The sequence below is a fragment of the Silene latifolia genome, chromosome 2 (assembly GCF_048544455.1).
Source record: "Silene latifolia isolate original U9 population chromosome 2, ASM4854445v1, whole genome shotgun sequence".
NCBI lineage: Eukaryota > Viridiplantae > Streptophyta > Magnoliopsida > Caryophyllales > Caryophyllaceae > Silene > Silene latifolia.
The window spans coordinates 157,366,114-157,386,139 of NC_133527.1; the positions used below are offsets into that span (position 1 = coordinate 157,366,114).

The 20,026-nt window shown below is 39.2% G+C and overlaps 2 protein-coding genes across 2 annotated transcripts; both read right to left on the reverse strand.

Annotated features, from left to right (window-relative positions):
- Nucleotides 1-13,268: 13,268 nt before the first annotated feature.
- On the reverse strand, nucleotides 13,269-15,114 carry LOC141641500 (protein FAR1-RELATED SEQUENCE 1-like). The gene is made up of 3 exons (XM_074450160.1): nucleotides 14,933-15,114; nucleotides 14,528-14,619; nucleotides 13,269-13,810 (listed from the first exon to the last, which is right to left on the reverse strand). The coding sequence occupies exons 1-3, from the start codon at nucleotides 15,112-15,114 to the stop codon at nucleotides 13,269-13,271; spliced, it is 816 nt and encodes a 271-aa protein (XP_074306261.1).
- Nucleotides 15,115-15,206: 92 nt separating this feature from the next.
- On the reverse strand, nucleotides 15,207-19,805 carry LOC141641501 (protein FAR1-RELATED SEQUENCE 5-like). Its single transcript, XM_074450161.1, has 4 exons — nucleotides 19,685-19,805; nucleotides 19,402-19,614; nucleotides 15,768-16,246; nucleotides 15,207-15,677 (listed from the first exon to the last, which is right to left on the reverse strand). The coding sequence occupies exons 1-4, from the start codon at nucleotides 19,803-19,805 to the stop codon at nucleotides 15,207-15,209; spliced, it is 1,284 nt and encodes a 427-aa protein (XP_074306262.1).
- Nucleotides 19,806-20,026: the final 221 nt, after the last annotated feature.

Consider the following 20,026-nt stretch of genomic DNA (forward strand, 5'->3'; position numbering starts at 1 on the left):
TTAGAGATCACATGCCCCAGAAAAGCAACTTTCTCTAACCAGAACTCACACTTAAACAGCTTAGCATACAACTCATGGTCCCTCAAAGTCTGCAACACGATCCTTAGATGCTCCTCATGCTCCTCCTTAGTCTTAGAGTAGACTAAGATGTCATCGATAAACACTACCACAAACTTGTCCAAAAACTGTCTGAAGATTTTGTTCATCAAATCCATAAACACAGCCGGTGCATTAGATAACCCAAACGGCATCACTACATACTCATAATGGCCATATCTCGACGTGAAAGCTGTCTTTGGTATGTCCACCTCTCTAATCTTCACCTGATGGTACCCCGACCTCAAATAAATCCTGGAAAAGACTGATGCACCACTCAACTGATCAAACAGGTCATCTATCCTTGGCAAAGGATACTTGTTCTTCATTGTCACTCGGTTCAGCTCTCTGTAGTCTATGCACAACCTCAAACTCCCATCTTTCTTCTTTACAAAAAGAACTGGTGCTCCCCACGGCGATACACTAGGTCTAATGTATCCTTTCTCTATCAGATCATCTAACTGCTTCCTGAGCTCCTCCATCTCTTTAGGACCCATCCGGTACGGTGCCTTAGAGATTGGCCCCGTCCCCGGTTTCAACTCAACGGTGAAATCTATCTCCCTCTTCGGTGGCAACCCCATAATCTCTTCTGGAAAAACATCTGCAAACTCTCCCACCACCGGTATCTGATCAACTGTCGGACTCTCTATCCGATCATCTCTCATATGGCACAAGATCAAAGGACATCCCTTCCTCAGGTAAGACTTCAAGGTGACAGCTGCAATCAACTTAACTTTGGGTTTGACTAGAAACCCACGATAAGACACACTAACACCCTTAGGCCCTCTCAAAGACACTTTCTTTTGATGACAGTCTATTTTAGCTTTATACTTTCCTAACCAGTCCATCCCGACTATCATCTCAAAACCGTCAAAAGGAAACTCTAGCAAGTCTACAGGTAGATCAACTTGCTCAACTATCATAGATACATCTCTAAACAACCTCCCAAATGATACAGACTCACCCGAAGGTATAAAAACTTTCTCACTTACATACTCATATACCCTCAGACCCAACCGTTTAACATGACTCGAAGATACAAACGACTGAGAAGCCCCCGAATCAAACAAAACAAAGGTATGAATACCGTTAACAAGAAAAGTACCAGTGATAACATGGACATCCTCCTCAGCTGCTTTTTTGTCCATCATGAACAGCTTTTCAATGGTCTTCTGTCCACCTCCCTGGACAGTACTGGCTAATGTGGTCGGCTTAGCACCCGACCCCTGATTGTTGTTGTTGTTGTTCATAGCTGGTTTCTGATAAGAATTACCGCCATTGTGGTTACCTCCACCCTGATAGCTCTGACTTCCCCGGTTAGACCATGACCCAGACGGTCTATTGCTCGCATAGCTCTGAGCAGGTCCCTGAGAATAGCTCCCCCGAGCCGATCCCTGAAAAGCTCTCGGCGTACTCGTGCACTCATGTCTCTTGTGGCCCACACCGCCACAACCAAAGCAAGTCACACCCCAACTACTACTGCTACTCACACGGCCACGCCCGAAGGAAGCCCCAACACTAAACCCTGACCCAGAAGAAAACCCTCTAGCTTGATTGTGGTTGCCTTTCTTGTGACTAGACTGGCCTCCACCCTCACTCTCAGCCTTTCTTTTCTCACTCACTCTCTCCTGAGCCATCTTAACCAGCCTCTCAGCTCTCCCAGCTCTCTCATAAGCTTCCGTAACATCGGTAAGGACTCCCACGGGTAACTTCTCCATAATCTTGGGTGTCAACCCTCTTTCAAACCTCAGCGCCGGGTTCTCCTCACTCAGACCCATATCCTCAGCATACCTAGACTTCTCATTAAACTCCTTGTAATACTCAGCAACTGACATATCAGATGTCATCTTAAACCCATCGAACTCCTCTCTCAGCTTACTCCTCACATATTCCGGTACAAACTCCTTCCTCATAGCTCTCCGAAACTCTTCCCAAGGTATAACAGGTAAGCCCTGATTCACATACATCTCCCTAGCACCCACCTTCACCGTATCCCACCACTTGCCAGCTGCGTCCCTCAGGTAGAACGCAGCTTGTTCCACTCTCATCTCATCAGGACAATGAACCAGGTCCAGGATGTTCTCCATCTCACGATGCCAGTTGTCAAGAAGGTTTGGTTCCCCGGTTCCAGTGTACTCTTTTGGGTTAAAGCTTGCTATATAGAGACTGATCTTAGAGTTATCAACCTCCTTATCCTTATTCACTTTCTTTAAGACCTCAGTCAGGGCATCTTGGTGCTCCAACATCTTAACAACATCATCTATGTTCATGGTCTCAGCTCTCGCATAGTAAGCGTTTCTCTTGGGCGGCATCTTGAAACTATATATAAAAAAGGGTAGACATAAACACACGTACTAAACCTCAAAACACGAAAACAGACTGCCCAAGACATACTCGATCGAGTACCTAAACCTACTCGATCGAGTAAGAGGCTACTCGATCGAGTGCCCAACATACTCGATCGAGTGCCTCGACTCCAGATCCCAAACAGACCTTCTGACCTCTAACATACTCGACCGAGTAGCCCGACTACTCGATCGAGTGACCCCCTACTCAATCGAGTGCCCGAGGTACTCGATCGATTGCCCAAAAACACGATTCTGGATTCAAAATCGTCAAATACCCACTCGATCGAGTTAAACCCACTCGACCGAGTATCTCACCTACTCGATCGAGTATCCCCCTACTCGATCGAGTATCCCCCTACTCGATCGAGTCATGCCTCACATCTCCCAACATACTAAACAACATTATAAACTCAACATGTGATATAGCTAAGCATGAAATTTCATCAAGTATTTCATATAATCAACTAAACAGTTATATCAAATGCCACATAGTAATCATCCAACATGCTTTTCTATTCCGACAACGATTCCGTATATCTCATCAATCTTTCATTCATATATCAATCCTCTACTCGAACATCCAACAATTACGACATACTTCCTCACATCCACACACACAGGTTGACAAACACACATACGACTCGACATACACCCCCCATGTGATCGGTTCAAAATTGTAAGGCGATTTCGCGACTTTAGGATATCTCCCAAGCCTTTACATTAGCTCCTACAACCTTTACCCCGGGTTCATTTTAATTGACTCCCTATATTCATTGGGTTCATTGGTTACAGGTTTCAGGATCGTCGCTCTGATACCATTTTGTAACACCCCCATACTCCAAGTGCCTTATCAAGACCACCCAGGTATAAGGATGTTACCCTCTCGGTTACCCGAGGCAATGATAATGAAATAAACAATAGAGAAACAACGTTTAGATAGAAATATGTAGTGAAAGGTTACAATCTCAAAACCAAACCAAAAGTACAATACATGTTCTCAAACTGACTGTTTACTGATCTAACTGAAATGTCATGAAACTACTAAACTACAGCGGAAGACTTCTATCAGCATATCGTGGCACATCCCAGCTATCCCAGTACTCATCTCATACCTGATCAATATCTGCTCACCATCCCCGAATGGATCACCGCAGGTTTTAAAACAATAATTGAGGTCAGTACTATTTACATAAATCATATAACCACCGAAAGAAAAACAATACGGCTCATACAATCATACACAATCATCCACTTCACTCTATCTCCGTCACCGACATCGTCCACTAGACCAGCCCCGCCGGTGGGGACCGCAATCGTTCCCACCTAAGCCCCGCTCATCATACCGAGCGATAACCCTGTCCCATTAATGTGCACATCCCCTCCCGTGTCGGGTTCCACGGAGGGCGAAACTAGGGCGTGAAGCCACTCCCGCAAGTGACTCCACTCAGCCGAGAACGCATCTCGGGAACCAGAGACAAACAATCACATCCATCAACACAATCAATCAACAACCGTTACGAAACCAAACAACAAGTACTAATTACAGCACAATCACCACACATTATGTAACTAATACTGAGTAGGGAAACCCTACCTGGAAAGCACAACAATCAGACGATCTCACAGCTGATATCAAAAGGCTTACTCTACGAATCCTCCTCCTAACATACAAACATATAATCACTACTAAGCATAACATACCACAAAACCCCCAATTCCCAAATTAGGGTTTAACCAACTTTAAAGAAACATTATAAAAATGGTATATAGGTCTTACCCTTGACGCAAGGATCACAACGGTATAAAGAACGATGAAATCTGACCTTCCAAACTCCGGGATTTGCTAACAATGCGATTAAGGTGATGAACGTACTTTGCTTTCTCTCTTAACAGAAAATTAGGTTTTGAAAAAGTGTTTAGAACAATGACGGAAAAGATTATATACCTTAATCGCATAATTAACAAAACCCGAGAAATAACTCCCCGTAAACCGGCTACTCGATCGAGTAGCTAAGGTACTCGATCGAGTACCCCCTTACTCGATCGAGTATCATAGTTACTCGATCGAGTACCCAACAGGTCAGAAACTATTTTAAAACGCAACTCACCCTTACTCGACAGAGTAAGGCCTACTCGATAGAGTACCCAAAGACTTATAAATACGGAGTATTACAGTGAGGATAGGAGAAGTGTAAATGTTATCAAATAAAGTGTAAATCTGACTCAATTGGAAGTGTAAATGTGAAGATATTCAAAGTGTAAATGTGAGGATAGAGTAAGTGTAAACGTGAACACTAAAACTGTAAATCTGACTAAAATGGAACTGTAGATGTGATGATAATGGAAGTGTAAATGTGAGTGTAGGAGAAGTGTAAATGTGAACAAATAAAGGGTAAATGTGAAGATACTGGAAGTGTAAATGTGAGGATAGTAGAAGTGTAAATCTGATCAAATAAAGTGTAAATCTGTCTAAACTGGAAGTGCAAATGTGAAGATACTGGAAGTGTAAATGTGAGGATAGGAGAAGTGTAAATGTGATCAAATAAAGTGTAAATCTGTCTAAACTGGAAGTGCAAATGTGAAGATAATGGAAGTGTAAATGTGAGGATAGGATAAGTGTAAATGTGATCTAATAAAGTGTAAATCTGTCTAAACTGGAAGTGCAAATGTGAAGATACTGGAAGTGTAAATGTGAGGATAGGAGAAGTGTAAATGTGATCAAATAAAGTGTAAATCTGTCTAAACTGTTAGTGCAAATGTGAAGATAATGGAAGTGTAAATGTGAGGGTAGGAGAAGTGTAAATGTGATCAAATAAAGTGTAAATCTGACTAAACTGGAAGTGTAAATGTGAAGATACTGGAAGTGTAAATGTGAGGATAGGAGAAGTGTAAATGTGAACAAATAAAGTGTAAATCTGACTAAAGTGGAAGTGAAATGTGAAGATACTGGAAGTGTAAATGTGAGGATAGAGTAAGTGTAAGTGTGAACAAATAAAGGGTAAATCTGACTAAAGTGGAAGTGTAAATGTGAAGATACTGGAAGTGTAAATGTGAGTGTAGAGTAAGTGTAAATGTGAACAAATAAAGGGTAAATCTGACTAAATTGGAAGTGTAAATGTGAAGATAATGGAAGTGTAAATGTGAGTGTATGAGAAGTGTAAATGTGAACAAATAAAGGGTAAATCTGACTAAATTGGAAGTGTAAATGTGAGGATAATGGAAGTGTAAATGTGAGTGTAGGAGAAGTGTAAATGTGAACAAAAAAAGTGTAAATCTGACTAAATTGGATGTGTAAATGCGAGGATACTGGAAGTGTAAATGTGAGGATAGAGTAAGTGTAAATGTAAATGTGTAGACTGTTATAGGTTGACTGATATTGTGCATTTCTTATGTACTTTTTGTTCCTGATTCAGATGGTATCTGATGGAGAAGTACCTGAAAGTGAAGAACAACCACAAGTTACCCCTCATTTAGTTAAGTGTCGCCCAACCGGCTTCACAAGCTTATTAGTAAGCTTAACATTGCCCAACGAGCCGCTATACAGAGGATTGGATTTGGGGGGCTGCTTCATCTTAAACTCAGAACTTTCCCGCTTTCACATGTTCCTGAATTTCTTTAGGCTTTCAGCGATGGTTCTCATGTTTTCAGGGCGTCGGAGTTGAAGGAGTTTATGGTTACTAAGTATGATGTCTATGACTGTTTCACGTTACCTGTTGGTGAGAGAGAGATGGAAATAGTACCTACTGGACATATGCCTGGTGCTAAAGATGAAAAATATGTGCGCATAAAACAACTGTGGCGCAAAAAGTTCAAAGTGAAATCAAATTCTGATTCTATTCCTTTAGGAGACGTCTTCAATTATATTGAGTCAGTGCAATTCAAAGATGGAGGTGATGAATTCTGCCGCATGTTTGTGCTTCTTAGCATTTAATCATTCCTTGCGCCGACATTGAACAACGGCATTGAAATTAAACTTTTGAAAGTGGTTGAAGATGTGAGTGCCATACCGGAGTATGACTGGTGCTCGTATATATTAGAATGTTTAGCTAATGCTGCAGCCGAGGCTCGCAGCGTGCAGTCACATCTGCTTGGTTGTATCCCTTTCCTTATGATTACTTATTTTCAGCGGTATGATTACCGTGGCAAGAGTTCCCTAGATGGCCTTCCACTTATTCAGCATTGGGATTTGAAAACTCTATCGAAGAGGTTAAAGGATGAGTTGGACGTGGGTCCACTGGGTCAACTAACTTTGTCGAAGGTGAAGTACCCGTAATGTCAAAACAAGACCCCTGATGAGAAGGACACTGGTAATACGATGTTGGCTATAGCTGGCGCGCCCAAGGCGCCATTGGCAAGCCCTACGCCTCTCCTGATTTCAACGTCGGGTGCATCACCCGATAAGAAGTTTATTCAGATTGAACTCCCTCCCGGTGTTGAAGATGACGATGAGTTGAAAGCTAGGGTTGTAGATGTAAGATTTATGTTATGAATGTTTAATTAATCCCATATTTTTTTTAATATATATATATATATATATATATATATATATATTGAGCAGGTATATTTTGTGTATCTAGACTCTTAAATCTTTTTTTGTTACCAACTGTAGGGTGTACACGAGCTGTACTTGAAGATTCAAAGGAACGTTGTGGCCTTCTATTCCTGGTATACGGATGCAGCTGCAATGCTTAAGAATTTAACAACAGGTGCTACTTCTTCAACTGATCTTGTTCCGTCACAAGCGACGCAAGCTTTTTTTGAAGGTGCAAAGGTGAAGGAATATGTTGAAGAAGTTGGAAATTTAGCTTCCCAAATGAAGAAGTATAATGATAACGCTCCCTCATTGTCAGATGTTGGGAAGGTGGCCAAGAAAAAAACAAAGGCAATCAAGAAAAAAAAGACCAAGGCTCCTAAGTTCGAGTTTACGGCTCATTTGTAGAGCCCGTATCACTGCAGAAGATTCGATTTGGGTGATAAAGCAGGTGATGCGGCGATGTCACAGGTAATGGAGACCGCTGATTTCTACAACACCGCTGAACTTAACGAAGCATGTCGACGAGAGGAAGAGGAATGCGGGCTAGATTTAACTGACGACTTGACTCAATTAACTGATCAGCAGATTCTAGAGAAAATTTATAGCCCGGATGAAGTTGAAGAAGCTTACACAAAGCCCTCATTGAACGAGGAGCAGGAAAGTTTGGGAGGGGAAGTGCCTGACACTAGTGGTGCCCCTGAGAAAGTTGAACATGTCGTTGAGAAGTGTAAGTCAGAAGCAACGAATAAGGTTGATGCGGATGTTGTAGGTCAGTCAACTGAAGATGGTTCATCTTCAGTTCAACTAAAATTTATTTCGACTGTTGATATTGAGAACGCGCTGCAAGGTTTGACAGATATTGGTGATGGTGGTGGTGAAGCGGCAGAGGGCTGCGTACAGAGAGGTGAGGATGAGATTGTGCAGGGTATGGATATGGATCATGCTCAAGAACAGGGGCCTGTTACTGGTGAAGGGGAGGTGTCTTATTCAAAAGTAGCGAACAAGGTGGATGCGGATGTGGTAGTCCCGTCAATTGAAGATGGATCATCTTCATTTCAGTTGAAATTTATAGCGACAATCGATATTGATAACGTATTTGAAAAAGTTGTCGAGCGGTGATAGTGAAGTGGCACAGGGTGGTGCACCGAGAGAACAGGACGAGGCTGTGCAGGGAATGAATATGGAGCCGCCTTAAGATCAGGGGACCCGCCGTGGGCCTGAATCAGTGGTGGTTGGACTAGTGACTGGCGTGGATGTGGATGTTAGCAGTGCACCGACAGTCCAGGAGGAGGCTGTGCAGGGCATGGACATGGAGCCGCCCCAAGACCAGGGGCCCTGCCGTGGGCCCGAACCACTCGTGGTTGGACTAGTGCCTGGTGAGGCTGTGGATGTTAGCGGTGCACCGGAGTGGAATGCCCGTTGACCGACGCCAAGTTAGTGGTACGAAAGCACCGGATGGTGAGCCTGGCGTTGTTTCGACCACAGTCCGTGAAGATGCATCGAAAGAAGGGTTAGAGATTGGTAGTGGTATGGTCAACGAGCAAGGTGAGGGCCCTACTGCACAACCCGGTTGTCCTGGTTCATTTCAGAATGATGACAAGCCCATGGATGTTGCAGAGGGAGCATATAAGGTGGTTGTTGAAGTACCCTCCTCTGAGTTTAAGTTGCCGGAATTTCAGTGTACGTTTATATCTACTGCAGAGCTAGATGAGGCATTTAAGGGGGTTCCGGGTGAGGATTTTGGAACGGCGATTTGGCAGCCCTTCGAACCGGCCGTTCTGCGGATGGTCGGGAAATTTATGTCCCCGGAGTAATATGGATCACCACCCTTTCCTATTTCATTCACCCGAGCCCTTACAGTGCATGGAAGTGGTCCCCGAGAATCGACTTGCACCATGGATTGTGGGGAACCCATGCCGAGCGGGGCTTTGTTCTTGTAGACTGCGAAATTTGAATAAGAAATTATTTATGGGTGTTTTTAAGGAAAGGAAATACGTCCTGGACTACGTATTTAACAAATCAGAAGCTTGGTTGAAAGGGTGAGTCGATTAATTTCTATGTCAAACATATTAATACTTATATGTTGTCGTAACCATGTTCGCCTTATATAATTTTTTATTTTTTTGTAGGGAAGAATTGACGCTTTTTTTTCAGACTTTTTCTGGTGTCACGGGAAGACATGTTAACCCTTGAACCTGGACAGGAAGTTATGAATTCTGTAATCGATTGTTGGTGCCTACTAATCAATAAGATGATGTATGACCAAACTGCACCAGTTGCATCCTCTCGTTGTTTCTTCGGGCTTAGTCACACCGTACTTGCCCTATCCTCACTCAATGCAATTTTTATAGTTCCAATTTAATTGTAACGTAAGTGTCTAAATTTAATAGCGTTGCCCTTTGTTTGAACAGAGCCCTGCACTGGATATTTGGAAAGCCAAGAAGAAAGGAATTGTTCTTGACAAAAAGGACGAAATCTGGGATGGGTGCATTTCAACTTGGATCTGATATGGTAAGTGTAAATGTGACCTATTGTGAAGTGTAAATGTCATCACACCGAAAGTGTATATGTGATTTTCACAGAAAGTGTAAATGCCTGGATGTGATTAAGAAGAAAGTGTAAATGTCATGAAATATGAAGTGTAAATGTGATACATAGTGAAGTGTAAATGTCATGATGTATAGTGTAAATGTGATTATATAGAAAGTGTAAATGTGATGACATAGCGAGTGTAAAGGTGACTAAATAGAAAGTGTAAATGTCAGCACATATAAAGTGTAAATGTGAATATATGTAAAGTGTAAATGTCATGACATATGAAGTGTAAACGTGAGACATAGTGAACTGTAAATGTCGTGAGATATTGTGAAGTGTAAATGTAATGAAATATGAAGTGTAAATGTGATACATAGTGAAGTGTAAATGCCATGATGTATAGTGAAAATGTGATTATATAGAAAGTGTAAATGTGATGACATAGGGAGTGTAAAGGTGACTAAATAGGAAGTGTAAATGTCACCACATATAAAGTGTAAATATGAATATATGGAAAGTGTAAATGTCATCACATAGGAAGTGTAAATGTGAGATATAGTGAAGTGTAAAAGTTATGACACAAGGAGTGTAAAGGTGACTAAATATGAAGTGTAAATGTCATGACATATATAGTGTAAATGTCAATATATGGAAAGTGTAAATGTCATGACACAGGGACTGTAAATGTGACGAATTATTGAAAGTGTAAATGTGAAACTTTACTGAGTGTATCTTTTATGTCTTTGTTGTCACATCCGCCAGGTCTTCATCCCGATCTTATCTGGCAATAATGATCATTACAGCTGTGCATGCATAAACTTCGTTTCCGAGCAGATAGAGTATTTGGACAACCGTCGATACGACGATGATTTTGAGAAGCTTCCATATTTTGGAATTTCCCGTATTGCGGTAATAATTATAAATAGCATACCTTAATTTGTTCTTTAGTGTTGATATATTCTGTAATTGTAAACACCATTTTTAAATTGATTTTTTATTTTTAAATTCCTTTTACAGTGTGATTTAAGTATCTAGAGTCTAAAGGGTTTGTCAGAGGTTCAAAGGTTGCCGGGTTCAAATTTGTCAATGTCGAATTTAAATGGCAAGGTACGGGTTATTCTGCGTTTGATTGCGGGGTGAACATGATGATACACATGCTGCTTTTCAATGGGAAGCTATTTGACTGCGCCTTAGGTGAGAGGGACGTTCTCAACCTCGTCCGGGCTGAAGTGGTATCGATTCTTATCCTGAGTGACCATAACAAAGTGAGGGAGAGCATTCGCGCAAGGATTACCCAATTCAGGGAAAAGTATGGTCAAGGTCTGAACCCGGTCTCCAATGTTGCACAGAAGCGGAGTCTGGACGATGAGGAAGAGATTACGTACAGCAAACGTCCCCGTGTTGCAGTGCCACCCCCTAAACGCGTAGAAGGAAGCCTTGTGGTCAATCCTGTAGCCATACATGCGGAAAGCAGCCCCGTTGTTGTTCAAGCGTCAGCGCAGTCGTCAGGTAGCCAACCTTTGTCAGCCGTACGGAGCCGTCCCCGGGGCGGGGGGGGATAGCTTGGGTTGCTCAATTGACTGTGGGGCTGCTGGTACGCAGACTCTTGTTGTCTCAACCTTCTTACGGAACAATCAAAGCTTGGTCAGGGGTATTCGATCACGCCGAAAGCATGCGGTGGACTATTGCTTGTTAGACGACTACAGCTTTGAAAATTCGTTAGTACCTGCCAGACTCATATAACAGGGCCAATTAGTTACGATATTTAATTTGTAACTACTTCTCAATTTCTTACTATTATACATGTGTTTTATCGCAGCGAATCAATCTCTTGGTAAAGAGGCATGCCTTGCATGCGCCGGTCCGACATCATGACCATGCTTCCGAGGTTGTAATGTCGCTTTGTTGTCATTGTCATTGAGTCGTGGGTCGTTTTCTTTGAACCATTTGGAGTCTTTGAATACTTACTTCCTAGGATGGCCTTCTTTGGGATACGTCATATGGTACACCCTCCCCCCCCGCACAAAGCCTAAGAGTTATACATTAGTTCTTACTTTTATTATGTAGTCTCACTCACTTCTCTCGAACAGAATTTATCATGCGACTTTTGGATATACGTGAAGCAGGCTCACGGTCTAATGACATCACCGATCGGTCAGTATCACATTTGGGATACCTTCATCCAGGATCGTGATAAAACTTTCAACCCGAATGCCGAGTTTATCTTCGTACCGCCAACATTGGTAGGCACTTTGCATGCGTGTGTATAAATTTTGGACAACAAACTGTTGATCTCCTTGACTACCAACATCATGCCAACCGATCCGAAATGTGCAATGTTACTCGCCAAGTGGCATCAGCTGTTAGCGATTATTTGGATTTCGAACGGACGGGGGATATGAGATTACTAGCTTTGAGCATCGGCAAATCCCGTTCAGGCGCCAAACACCCCTTCCTAACATAACAGAATCGGGATTTTACGTATGATGTATATCTTTGATGTAAGAGGGTCAACCTTTTGAGCATCCAGACTTGGAGAGGAAGAGGAATCGACGGTACTTGGTAGTCGAGTTGGTGGCGACGCTTGTTCTAGCTGACATAAATGTCAACATAGACATTTTTGAAGCAAAGTTGAATGGGTTTATCGCTGGAAAAGAAGATTTATGGGCCAAGATACAAAAGAAGCGCAAAATTAAGGTTGTGTTATCGAAAAAGTGAACAATTTGTGGACATATTTTTTTTTGAAATGTATTTTGTTTGACAATCTTGAACTTAGAAAAGAATGTTTTGTACTGTGGTTGGCAATGTTTGCAAGTGTAAGTTTTACAGTAATGAAGTGTAATGGTAAATTACACTAATGAAGTGTAATGGTTGACTATTTTTTGGCATTTATAATCATAGTTTTTTCAAAGTGTAAATGTGACTAAATTGCAAGTGTAACTGTTATCACACTTGTAATTTAGTCACATTTACACTTTAAGTGTAAATGTTAACACACTTAAAGTGTAAATGTTAACACTGCCAGTGTCAACTTTATCATACTGAAAGTATGAATGTAAACACACTGAAATTAAATTGAATGCAGTGTAAATGTGGTGACATTGGAAGTGTAAATGTGGTGACAACCCAAGTGTAAATGTGAACAAAAAAAAGGTGTAAATGTGAACAAATAGGAAGTGTAAATTTGAATATAGGAGAAGTGTAAATGTGAACAAATAAAGTGTAAAACTGACTAAATTGGAAGTGTAAATGTGAAGATATTCAAAGTGTAAATGTGAGGATACAGTATGTGTAAATGTGAAGTTACTGGAAGTGTAAATGTGCTGACATGGGAAGTGTAAATGTTAACACCAGTTATTTGAAAATAAGTGTAACTGTTAGTTGAAATAACATAAGTAATCCAAAATAAGTTCAAGTAACACAATGTTTGGCTATCTAATAAAACAGAGATATTTTGGTCTTATGACAGTATAACTATAACGTTGGTGTTACTAAAAGTTACACCAACTGCAGTTCAAAGTTACGCTTCCATGAGACCAATTTCTTATCGCCCGCTCCAGTTATAGCACATCAAAGTTTTAAGTTACACACTCAAAATATATAGAGCAACACTTGTCACTGATCTGACGTCTATTCTTGTTCTGACTCCAGCTCTTCCTCCTCCTCTCCTTCATCCTCTTCTGGTTCAGACGACCTTTCGCACAATGGCGTGTGTGCTGAGAAGGGGTTAGGGCAGTTTCTCTTGTCGTGATTTGTCATTCTCTTGCAATTCTTACACTTACGTTTGGGTTTCCTAGCCAACACCATTGCTTTTGTTTTGGTGACAAAGAATCTTTTCCGGCCCCCTTGTTTTTCGAATTCTTTGGTGGCAATATCGTCACTACCTCAGATGCCGTACAATTCAGAAATTTCTCCATTTGTTGATTTTTATTCAACACTTCCCCTAATGGTGACAGGGAGTATTTAAATGATCTAATTACAGCGGAAAAGTTGTCAACATCAGCTACTCCTTTGTTTTGAAGGAGCCCTACAGCTTCATGAACTTCTGACCACATTATTGACATTGCAATTTGTTTTTCATCGATGACTTGCATGTTTTCTGTCCCTTCACCATTAGTATTGAAAATCCTTAATCGGAGATACTCTTTCATCCATCTATTTACAACATAATCTTCTGGTATAGTCTTTATCCCACTTGCTGAAAAAATCCATATTATATGGCGGCATAGGATTCCGGTTCTTTCAAACATCGTACAACTGCAGCTTGCTTTACGTGTACCTGTGTCATCAGATAAAGCTATCATGTAAGTGTGAAGGTTAAAAATAGTGTCACTGATATAAAGTGTAAATGTCAAGAATTGTAAAGTGTAAATGTTAAGTTATCAGAAGTGTAAATGTAAACTAATTAGAAGTGTAAATGATATGAACTGTAAAGTGTAAATGTTAAGGTATTAGAAGTGTAAATGTTAAGTTATAGGGATTTAAATGTGTAAATGTCATATGATGTAAAGTGTAAATGTCATGAAATGTAGTGTAAATGTCATTAAGTGGAAAAGTGTAAATGTTAAGGTATAGAAAGTGTAAATGTCATATGATGTAAAGTGTAAATGTCATGAATTGTAAAGTGTAAATGCTAAGTAATTAGAAGTGTAAATGTAAACTAATAGGAAGTGTAAATGATATGAACTGTAAAGTGGAAAAGTGTAAATGTTAAGGTATTAGAAGTGTAAATGTAAACTAATAGGAAGTGTAAATGTCAGGAACTGTAAAGTGGAAAAGTGTAAATGTTAAGGTATAGGAAGTGTAAATGTCATATGATGTAAAGTGTAAATGTCATCAATTGTAAAGTGTAAATGTTAAGTTTTTAGAAGTGTAAATGTAAACTAATAGGAAGTGTAAATGTCACGAACTGTAATGTGTAAATGTTAAGTTATTAGAAGTGTAAAGGTTAAGTTATAGGAATTTAAATGAGATAAAAACAGAAAGTGTAAATGTCATAGGAAGTGTAAACTACCTGGACTGTATGCAACTTCAAAATTCTTGTTTCTGGATGAATCTTTGACAGTAGTTACCTCTAGCTCGCCTCTCTCAGTGAAACCTCCTGTTCTACATGTATCAATTGAGAAGATGGCTTCTTGTTTGAATTTGTGGAAAGCTGAATAGGTGTACACCTTTGTAGCATGAATCTCTAATGCCAGATGTTGTTGACGCGTTGCGGGACGAGTGCTTATCCATGTTGTCAAGCTGCTTCTGTGTATGTCTTTGTTGGTCCATAGCGCTCTCAAAACGCATCCAAAACTCAACCAATGTTCCTGACTTGTGCTCAAACCTCTTGAAAAATCTATTTTCGCTCTCTGATCTTTGAGTTGTCCTCATAATCGACGCCATCCCCAAGTCTCTGCAATGCGCCATCACCCACTGTCCCCTTATAGCATATGTATCAGCAAACCAATCATTTACTCCAACACCATGATCTTCAATTATTTGCTCCCAGATATCATCAAATTCTTCTGCCTCAAGCTCATCGTCCCATATAATGTCATTAATTTTACACATGAACTCATTATAATCACTCCTCGAGACGCCAAACTTACTGGGCATTTTGTTCATTATATGCCACATATAGAACCGATGGCGCGCTGTCTTGAAAACAAAAGGGACAGATTTGATAATACCGGGTCCCGATCTCGTAATTATGTACTCGGGTTCCTTACCCCCATTGCTTGTAAAAACCGGTTGAAAACCCAATTAAACGACTCATAATCTTCCCTTGCAATTAGAGCCCCACAGAACGTCACAGATCGTTTATGGTGGTCAACACCTGTGAATGGTGTGAATACCATAGAATACTTATTGGTGGAGTAAGTTGGGTCGAATGACACCGCATCACCAAAAATTTTGTAATTATCTCGGGCGGTACCGTCCGCCCATATGGCCCTACGTAGGCTGCCATCATTGTCAAGGTCATAGTCAAAGTAGAAACCTATTCTTGTTTCAGTCGTTTCCTTGAAATGGTCAACAAACAACTGACCATCCCGTTCGTGAATGAAACATTTAACATCCCTATGGAAGTTCTTAAAATCATTTAAGCTTGCTCCAATGTTTTCGTATCCATTCACTTGTTCTTTGCAGATTCTGTATGTTTTTGTTGCTCCTATCTTCAGCTGCCAATCAATCATCAACAGATACGTCATATAAATATAACATGAATGGAATTAGTTATTTAGTATAGAGAGTGATTATTTATTACAAACCCTTGAGTTCGAAACGATTATCATCTTGTGATAATCTGTTATGTTACGCGATAATTTCTGGAACTCTCTGTCCTTAAGTGAGATAAGCTCGTGATTGTGACCCTCGTGGAACCGGTCAATTAATAAAAGACCATTCTTCATATATAGTCGTATCCTCGCTTTACACCCCACTCTAGTGACCCTGAATATCCTCTGTGACTTCTCCCCAACCAGTCCGTCATCCTGTTCTTTACTGGGTTTCTTGTGAGCGAAACCTTCTCGATTGCAAACGACGAGCTTTAACTTGATCTCACCGCCACGCCATTTTTTTGTTGTGTACCTACGTACATCAAACCCACAAGCAATGGTGTATATCTTATAAAAAGTCACCGCATCCTCAACGTCCCCAAACTCTTGGCCGATGTACGGTGTAAACCTCTTCTCGACCTCCCTACACAGCTCCTGCCTGTCAGGTTGAACTACATTCTGTTTTAGCAAGTCTGTAAATGTGCACATAGTGTAAGTGTAAATGTAAACATCCAAAAGTGTAAGTGTAAATGTCAGCAGAAACGAAGTGTAAATGTGCTGTTCTGAAAGTGTAAATGTCAGCAGAAATGCAGTCTAAATGTGATGCTTTAAAAGTGTAAATGTCAACAAAAAGTGTAAATGTGCAAATTATGATGTCCCAAAAGTGTAAGTGTAAATGTAAACATCCAAAAGTTAAGTGTAAATGTAAACATCCAAAAGTGTAACTGTAAATGTCAGCAGAAACGAAGTGTAAATGTGCTGTTCTGGAAGTGTAAATGTCAGCAAAAGTGTAAATGTCAGCAGAAATGCAGTGTAAATGTGATGTTTTAAAAGTGTAAATATGAACAAATAAAGTGTAAATGTTTTCAAATGCTAACTCAAATTAAAACTATAATATTAGCAATTAAAATGTGACTATAACAATTAAAAAGTGTAAATGTAAAACTATAGCAAAAAGAGTAAACACCCAAATGTGTAGCAGAAACGAAGTGTAAATGTGATTGTCTGAAAGTGTAAATGTCAACAAAACTATAAAAGTACACCAAAAGTGTAAATGTGAGCAGGAATGCAGTGTAAATGTGATGTTTTAAAAGTGTAAATGTCAACAAAAGTGTAAATGTTGTCAGAATGCTAACTCACATAAAAAATATAACCATAAAAATCCAAAGGTGACTATAACAATTAAAAAGTGTAAATGTAAAAGTACAGCAAAAGTGTAAATGTGAGCAGGAATGCAGTGTAAATGTGATGCTTTAAAAGTGTAAATGTCAACAAAAGTGTAAATGTTGTCAGAATGCTAAATCATATAAAAACTATAACCATAAAAAGCGTAAATGTAAATCTAGCATGAAGATTTACTTCTAACAATAGTGTAAATGTGTTCAGAATGCGTTCATGCTACTCAAAACTCAAATTCATGAAAACCCAGCATGAAGATTTACTTCTAACAATAATAAAAACAAGAATGAACAAATATTAAAAACAAGAATGAACAAATTCGATGACATGCAAAATTTATCATTACCTTCATCCATTTTATTCAATTGAAATATTAAAACGTGACTGAAAACAATGAATAAAATGAAGAAATACCATTGATCCCATCTATTATTTGCATGTTTACGCTGATTTGGAGGATTTAGAGAGAAGGTTAGCTTCGTTTTCAGATGAAAGAACCCAATTTTAGAGAGAATAAAGAAAAAATAAAGTTGGAATATGTGTGTTAAGGAAGGAAGAATGTGGGGAGTGTAAACATAGTACAAAGGATATCTTCTTTTGTCCGCAGGAAATGATCATTGATAAGGACAATTTGCAGGAAATGTTGTCCTCTTTCATAGCCAAGCTTTTCCCTTTTTTTTGGCCTATATTTTGTAAAAAATCTCCACCATAGATGTCTATCTAAGGGTCCTTATAAGGACTCAAATGAGGTAAGGGACTCATTAGATCTCCTCTCTCTCTCTCTCTCTCTCTCTCTCTCTCTCTCTATATATATATATATATATATATATATATATATATATATATATATATATATATATATATATATATATATATATGATCTTGTGAGTTTGGTTTCTTATGGTGAGTTGTGAGTTTCTGCTTGGAAATCTCAGCCACTAGATTATATTAGAGATGAATGGTCAAGATCTAATCTTACCTATCATATAAAATCATTCATTTACTTATTTTCTCATTTTTCTAGTGCTATTCCTTTTTTTACTTTAATTTTTTTTATCTCCTTTTTTTTACCTCGTGTTATTATGCTGTTATTGTGTTTTTATTTACTTTGATTTTTTCTACGACTTTGATTTTTTTTCTCTTATGTTTACCACATGTTATTGTGCTGTTATTGTTATTCCGCTGTTATTGTGATGTTATTCTGCTGTCACTATGATTTTTTTTACGACTTTGATTTTTTTTCTTTTTTTACCACGTGTTATTGTGCTGTTATTCTACTGTTATTCTGCTGTTAATGTGATGTTATTCCAGTGTCACTTTGATTTTTTTACTACTTTGATTTTTTTTACTACTTTAATTTTTTTTCTCTTTTTTTTACCACGTGTTATTGTTATTCCGCTGTTATTGTGATGTTATTCTGCTGTAACTTTGATTTTTTTCCTTTTTTTACCACGCGTTATTGTGCTGTTATTCTACTGTTATTCTGCTTTTTATTGTGATGTTATTCCGGTGTCACTTTGATTTTTTTAATACTTTGAATTTTTACTCTTTTTTTACCGCATGACATATTTAGTGTTTTTTTATTTAATTTAAAGAAATTAATTTATTTATTTTTCTCTCCTTTATTACACTTTTTCACCAACCACTTCCTTATAGATTTCATCTGGTTCATTCCGGATCCTTCACTCTATTTCGGTTTTTAAAAATCGTTTTAATCCTTTCTCTCGATTTAAATTTTAAGTTTTTATAAAAGAAAGACGGAATTCGATTTTAAAACCCCTAAGTTCACCTTGACTTTCAATTACATTTTCGTTCTTCCTTTTTGTTTTTCATCTTCCCTTTTTTATTCGCATTTTGAGGCGTGCGTGCACCCATGGACGGTTCGAAAAGATGATTCATGTCAGCCGACCCCAAATCATTTTGGGATTAAGGCTCTGATGTTGTTGTTGTTGTTGTTGTTATTATTGCGCTGTATTTTGGTGTTATTGTGATGTTATTCCGGTGCCACTTTGATTTTTTTTACAACTTTGATTTTTTTTTTTCTTTTTTTTACCACGTGTTATTATGCTGTTATTCTACTATTATTCTGCTGTTATTCTGGTGTCACTTTGACTATTATGCTGTTATTCTATTATTATTCCGCTGTTATTTTGATGTTATTCCGGTGTCACTTTGCTGTTATTCTACAGTTATTCTGCTGTTACCACATGTTATTATGCTGTTATTCTACTATTATTCTGCTGTTATTTTAATGTTATCCGCCACTGCATATAATTAGGAGATTGATCTGAGTGATTGAAGTTCAAAGTAACTTCGCTTATAGGCTTGGTAACATATTCAATTAAAACAGTACATTTGTTTTAAGGGCGATTAAATAAGCAGATAATACAGAAAATGAGCATAAATTAATGAAGTTAACTTCATTAATCCACTCTAGAATTAGATCTACTTGCATACTCTGCAACAAGTTTGGAAAATGAAGACGACTTATTCTCTAGCAACTTCGAAGGAGAATCGCATTCCTGAACAAGTCCACTGCTTAAGAGCACCACCATATGACCGTCGATAACTGAAGTAATCCTGTGGGCGATAACGATCATAGTAGAATCCGTAAAGTGTTGCTTTAATGTCTGCTGTATTAAGTTATCTGTTGCTGTGTCGACTGATGTTGTTGATTCGTCCAGAACCAGTACCTAGCAACCATGGCTCCGTACCGGAACCGTCGCAACTACCTGTTATTCCAGTTTGTCGATCAGAATAAACATAAATTTCAATGCCATCATTAAACAAAATGAAAGCACCATCACGTATCACGGGTGAAAGCAGCTTACTCGAAGTATCGAGCATCTCCATTACTAATTTGCCATCCACCATGAACACCCCAACGGAATTTGAATCTATACTTCGAGCTCAGTTCACCACAATTACGGACTCTCTATACTCCGTCTCGTGCACCAATTCTGAAACCGATCAACATGGTTCAATTCGCCCATCAGCAGCCTTGAACTACCTACACCATCGGCATCTCGCACTGCCAGCAATTCAGAAAGACGATCATTTATAATAGTACGACC